At 41.8% G+C, this 6,754-nt stretch overlaps 1 protein-coding gene across 1 annotated transcript in view; it reads left to right on the top strand.

Annotated features, from left to right (window-relative positions):
• Positions 1-510: 510 nt before the first annotated feature.
• LOC112215679 (vacuolar protein sorting-associated protein 41 homolog) overlaps positions 511-6,754 on the top strand; it is a 30,136-nt gene continuing 23,892 nt past the window's right edge. The window contains exon 1 of the mRNA XM_024374915.1: positions 511-727. Within this exon, the coding sequence (XP_024230683.1) occupies positions 710-727 (18 nt within the window). The 5' untranslated portion in view covers positions 511-709. The remainder of the gene's footprint in view (positions 728-6,754) is intronic.

Below are 6,754 nucleotides of genomic sequence, written 5' to 3'. Positions count from 1 at the left end.
TGTATTGTCCGCTGTCTGAAGCTGGCATAAAACCGAAAAAGCCGGGAAAAACGAAACTTAAAAATGGGAAACATAGAAATAATGCACATAGAACAGATCTACTGCTTCTTAGACTTGCGTTCAATGATAATAACAGATCTATAACACAAAATCTCTATGTGAATGTGGTCAGGTCGCCAAAAAAAGTTACATATTGCAGCTCTAATGCTTAAGGGGGCAATGCATCATATATACATACAGTCATTGGGACAATGAGTGAGTGTCGAATTTGGTCAAGGTGAATTGCTATTTTTATAGGTGAGGCTTATTTTATAAGTTTCATAATGCTTAAGTTATAATGAGTGTGATATGTCTGCTGCAAAAAAATATAATTGGCTAGAATGTTCCCACCTGATCGTGCCTCCTCTCGCAATGTATTTCCATTAGTAGAGCGCTCAGTCGACCATCTTGGCAAAATAATAGATCCTCTTTGGTGCAGTCCATTTGACAAGAAAACCTCAAAGACCCATAATGCCACACGTTTCTGTCATGTGATTTTACATGACTTGCATAGTGCGTTTGTCAACAAGAAACCGTTTTGATATCTGGAGAATTCGGTGAATTCCTTTAGTTTTCTTTTGCGTACCATTAGCTAGCTAAATATTTAAAGTCACCAATGGATAGTTGAAAATAGAACGCTGTTCTGTTATCGCTTCCAATCTCAATCATCATGGCAGAAGTAGAGAAGGTAAGCGTAGCCTATCTCATCTGTTTTGCAATCAAATCAATGGACTTTATCTTCGTGCATTGGCTTTTCTAGGATATGATTCTAACATTAAAATGATTTATTTGCATTTGTAACCTAGTATGCAATGTGGTGAAGACAGTGCGTTGCTGAAAAATGTAAAGAAAGACAACAGTATTTAGCTAGTTATTCGTATAACGCCAGATTGTAGTCCTAAAACCCGGAAATAAGTTACCTCTGTTTCTTTAGGCACCCCATTTAAAAAATGGGGGAAAGAATAGGGCTTTGGAATAAACGTCGAAAATAAGGCCTGAGGTTATATATTTTGTTCTATTAGATAATAGCCGTCAGTTACCATGACCTTTGAATTATGAGCCCTTTGTGTTTTTGTTACATCAATTCAGAAAAATTCACAAAGTGATGTTTGCTGATGAAGATGATCGAGAACACTTCTTTACCACGGACCTTATTTTCGGGATTTATGGTTTGATTTTGCAAATTTCGGGCACTTTTATTTTATTTTAGATTTAAAAAAAAAGAAACCTCTTTAAACTGCTTTTTATCTATCAGAATATTTTCTTCACTCAGTCTGGAAACAAGATCTAATAGTGTCTGAGAGATAAAGATTTTGATCGGTTTCCCCAAATCCCGGAGGGGAAATGTCAGTAGCACTACGTCATAAATATTCCTATTTTATTTGAAAAGGTAATTACAGAAATTGTGCCCAAGATATTTTATATAACATTTCACGTTATTTATTTTTTGGGAAGTTTTCTTAATTATATGAATTCATCATGTCTAGATATCCATATATGCCTTGATGATACTCAGAAACATGTATTTACCACATCAAAACAGTAATATTTTACATTATTTTAGGACTTATCTTTTAAGAACACGTTCACATATGGGAAACATCCATATCAATTGTAATTTAATACACCGTTTCCTCATATGTACCGTGATGGTAATGTCTTAGTGTTGTGGTAATGACAGCGTGGTGGAAATTACATATAATATAAACAACTGATGAAAATACCATTAAATATTTTTATATCACAGGTGTATATGTTTAATTTCGTTGAAGATATAGAACACACCATTCAAACCTCACAATTTTGGGATTCAATGCATTAGGCAGAAATACATAGTTGGAAACACTGGTTGACATTAAACAAATGATTGTTCACTGGTTGCAGTCTATTAAGTCAGACTCGTGAGATAGGTGTGTGCTCACTCAATATTAGATTTAGCCTTTAATACCCTCTATTGCTTAACGAGAGAGCAAATTTCCTCCCAGACTGTGCTATCAAGCATCGTATGCCGTTTTGCCACTGGATGAGGCTCAGGGACAAGCCCAAACACATTCTCTGGTTGGTACCATACAATGTCCTCTCTCATTGGCCAAAATAATCAGTTGTTTCCCACACAACTCATAGTCTTGACTAGAGTGTAGCTCTCTGCATCAACATCTTGTATAATATCAGGGTAAGGGTCATATATAAGTCATATTTCACAACACACCACTTTCCAATCAGTCCCTCATGTATGTCAGAAATGGGCTGTATTGCGCTAGGAGATGGCTGTGGTGCTGTGCAGGTTAACGTAGAAGGTTGTGCTTTGTCTGCCTCTGTTTTGGCCCACAGACTGTAATAATTCAACAATCACATAGAAGTGGAATGATTTGAGGGGTGGGTAGGTCATTGTGTAGCTGTAAGACTTCAGGTGAGTGTGGCGGTGTGTTCCTTGACAGGTATGACACCATAACCACTCTTTTCTGGATAGTTGATCTTCTGTTTTTTTGGTTTATTTTCCATTGCCTCCTTTTTTCTCTTTTTTCTCGCTGGGAAAGTTGTGAGGTGGATTTCAGTGTACCACTTTCTTTTCTCTTGAGGTATCTTTCTTTTTGTTTCTTAAGATACTCCTGGTATCTTTATAGGATCTTGTTTTGATTTTGTTTATGTACACTACATTACCAAAAATATGTGGACACCTGCTTGTTGAACATCTGGGAAACATCAATGATGGCAGCATTCGCGTGAAACTGAAAGCGCGAACCACTGCTTTTAATCAGGGCAAGGTGACCGGAAATATGACCGAATACAAACAGTGTAGCTATTCCCTCCGCAAGGCAATCAAACAAGTTAACCGTCAGTATAGAGACAAAGTAGAATCTCAATTCAATGGCTCAGACACAAGAGGTATGTGGCAGGGTCTACAGTCAATCACGGATTACAAAAAGAAAACCAGCCCCGTCACGGACCCGGATGTCTTGCTCCCAGGCAGACTAAATAACTTTTTTGCCCGCTTTGAGGACAATACAGTGCCACTGACACGGCCTGCAACCAAAACATGCGTCCTCTCCTTCACTGCAGCCGAGGTGAGTAAAACATTTAAACGTGTTAACCCTCGCAAGGCTGCAGGCCCAGACGGCATCCCCAGCCGCGCCCTCAGAGCATGCGCAGACCAGCTGGCTGGTGTGTTTACGGACATATTCAATCAATCCCTATCCCAGTCTGCTGTTCCCACATGCTTCAAGAGGGCCACCATTGTTCCTGTTCCCAAGAAAGCTAAGGTAACTGAGCTAAACGACTACCGCCCCGTAGCACTCACTTCCGTCATCATGAAGTGCTTTGAGAGACTAGTCAAGGACCATATCACCTCCACCCTACCTGACACCCTAGACCCACTCCAATTTGCTTACCGCCCAAATAGGTCCACAGACGATACAATCTCAACCACACTGCCCTATCCCACCTGGACAAGAGGAATACCTATGTGAGAATGCTGTTCATCGACTACAGCTCGGCATTTAACACCATAGTACCCTCCAAGCTCGTCATCAAGCTCGAGACCCTGGGTCTCGACCCCACCCTGTGCAACTGGGTACTGGACTTCCTGACGGGCCGCCCCCAGGTGGTGAGGGTAGGCAACAACATCTCCACCCCGCTGATCCTCAACACTGGGGCCCCACAAGGGTCTGTTCTGAGCCCTCTCCTGTACTCCCTGTTCACCCACGACTGCGTGGCCACGCACGCCTCCAACTCAATCATCAAGTTTGCGGACGACACAACAGTGGTAGGCTTGATTACCAACAACGACGAGACGGCCTAGAGGGAGGAGGTGAGGGCCCTCGGAGTGTGGTGTCAGGAAAATAACCTCACACTCAACGTCAACAAAACTAAGGAGATGATTGTGGACTTCAGGAAACAGCAGAGGGAACACCCCCCTATCCACATCGATGGAACAGTAGTGGAGAGGGTAGCAAGTTTTGAGTTCCTCGGCATACACATCACAGACAAACTGGATTGGTCCACCCACACGGACAGCATCGTGAAGAAGGCGCAGCAGCGCCTCTTCAACCTCAGTAGGCTGAAGAAATTCGGCTTGTCACCAAAAGCACTCACAAACTTCTACAGATGCACAATCGAGAGCATCCTGGCAGGCTGTATCACCGCCTGGTACGGCAACTGCTCCGCCCACAACCGTAAGGCTCTCCAGAGGGTAGTGAGGTCTGCTCAACGCATCACCGGGGGCAAACTACCTGCCCTCCAGGACACCTACACCACCCGATGTTACAGGAAGGCCATAAAGATCATCAAGGACAACTACTACCCGAGCCACTGCCTGTTCACCCCGCTATCATCCAGAAGGCGAGGTCAGTACAGGTTTATCAAAGCTGGGACCGAGAGACTGAAAAACAGCTTATATCTCAAGGCCATCAGACTGTTAAACAGCCACCACTAACATTGAGTGGCTGCTGCCAACACACTGACTCAACTCCAGCCACTTTAATAATGGGAATTGATGGGAAATGACTAGCCACTTTAAACAATGCTACCTAATATAATATTTACATACCCTACATTATTCATCTCATATGTATACGTATATACTGTACTCTTTATCATCTACTGCATCTTTATGTAATACATGTATCACTAGCCACTTTAACTATGCCACTTTGTTTACATACTCATCTCATATGTATATACTGTACTCGATACCATCTACTGTATCTTGCCTATGCCGCTCTGTACCATCACTCATTCATATATCTTTATGTACATATTCTTTATCCCCTTACACTTGTGTGTATAAGGCAGTAGTTTTGGAATTGTTAGTTAGATTACTTGTTGGTTATTACTGCATTGTCGGAACTAGAAGCACAAGCATTTCGCTACACTCGCATTAACATCTGCTAACCATGTGTATGTGACAAATAAATTTGATTTGATCTCATTCCAAAATCATGGGAATTAATATGGATTTGGTCCTGCCCTTTGCTGATTATAACAGCCTCCACTCATCTGGGAAGGCTTTCCACTAGATGTTGGGACATTGCTGCAGGGACTTTCTTCCATTCAGCCACAAGCATTATTGAGGTCGGGCACTGATGTTGGGTGATTAAGGCCTGGCTTGCAGTCGGCTTTCCAATTCATCCCAAAGGTTTTCAATGGGGTTGAGGTCAGGGCTTTGTGCAGGTCGGTCAAGTTCCTCCACTCCGATCTCGACAAACCATTTCTTTTTGGACCTCGCTTTGTGCACGGGGGTATTGTTTCCGTTTAAGAAATGCTTTCACCAGAATAGGCCTAATGAATAAGCCAAGTACCTCAACTCCTCCACAGAGTTGAGAGCAGACTAGTTTTTGAAAGACTCCTTTGATTCGCTTTGCAGTTGATACTTACATTTTTTTAATTCCAGAGGTACTGCCCCTAACAAGTAATTTCTCATTTGACCTATGTGGCATTGATATGAGTCAAACATTTATTTTAGTGTCAAAATTGACTACAAAGTGTAAACAGGATAAATTTGGTCATAGTCAGTCTCGTCCAAAACGGAGATTTGCGAGATGATAGGAAAAAGGGTGTGTCACGGAATGAAGGTACCCACAGCTTTCTGTGGGTTGGATTTATTTTAATCCTGCCCACATGCCCACAACTGTCAGCGCCCAAGTAATCGCCAATTCGCAGTGCACCTGCATTTAGCCCGATAATAATGCCCATGGTGAATTTGGTGTAACATTCACTGGCAACAGGGTTAATAAAAGACCATAAGTAAATTGCACAATGTACATGGGACATTATTTTAAAATGTCAATAGCTCCAAATGTTGATGATGTAACCCTTTACACTCATACCATACAGGTTGAAAATGGCAGATTTGGGCACTGATAAATGGCTAAATTGGAACACAGTGGCTGTACAGTAACATGCTATATATGAGCTCAGGCTGCTGTATGGGTTTTGACTGACAGTCGTTCTGAACTTGAACACTGCGCACGACAAGAAGTTGCGCTCATCCCTCCCACTAAATGGGCAGCTTTAGCACATTTTTGTTGATTCAGTGAAGGAAATGCTGTATATTAAGAGGACTCTATGTATTTTGAAAGACTAGATGTTGAGGAATATAATAAATACTGCTTTGTCATACCAGCAAGCCAAACACTAGTGAGTCCAAATGTGCACTTCACATTTCGATATCATAAAATTGCTTGGCGCCATACCCTGGGTTATTCTGAAGAAATTGTGCCTGTGCTTTAATTTTTTTAAATTTTACCTTTTATTTTACTAGGCAAGTCAGTTAAGAACATGTTCTTATTTTCAATGACTGCCTAGGAACAGTGGGTTAACTGCCTGTTCAGGGGCAGGACAACAGATTTGTACCTTGTCAGCTCAGAGATTCGAACTTGCAACCTTTCGGTTACTAGTCCAATGCTTGCAGTGGTGACGCGTCTTCCGGGCACCTGGGGCAGAGCTGTTGCCTGTTTTGCATGTTATGTTGTCATTCATTTGTGTCAGTTTGCAAACAATTAAAACATTGCTATAGATTTACATTTGAAGTGCCCATCCAAGAAGGCTCAAGGTCATTGGCCACAGATAAAATTATGTAAAATCACAACAAGTTGGAAATTGCAAATTCAACAATGAGTGGTTTGGAAAGAATTAGTGGCTAACTGCAGGCGTTGCAAAGCAATCACTGTTTTGCTTCCCCTGCCTGCTATTCGGTGGAGAGGGTGTGTGGTCCATG

The sequence above is a fragment of the Oncorhynchus tshawytscha genome, linkage group LG16, assembly GCF_018296145.1.
Source record: "Oncorhynchus tshawytscha isolate Ot180627B linkage group LG16, Otsh_v2.0, whole genome shotgun sequence".
Taxonomy (NCBI): Eukaryota; Metazoa; Chordata; class Actinopteri; order Salmoniformes; family Salmonidae; genus Oncorhynchus; species Oncorhynchus tshawytscha.
The sequence above is the reverse complement of the archived record's forward strand: the minus strand, read 5'-3'. Positions and strand labels throughout refer to the sequence as shown.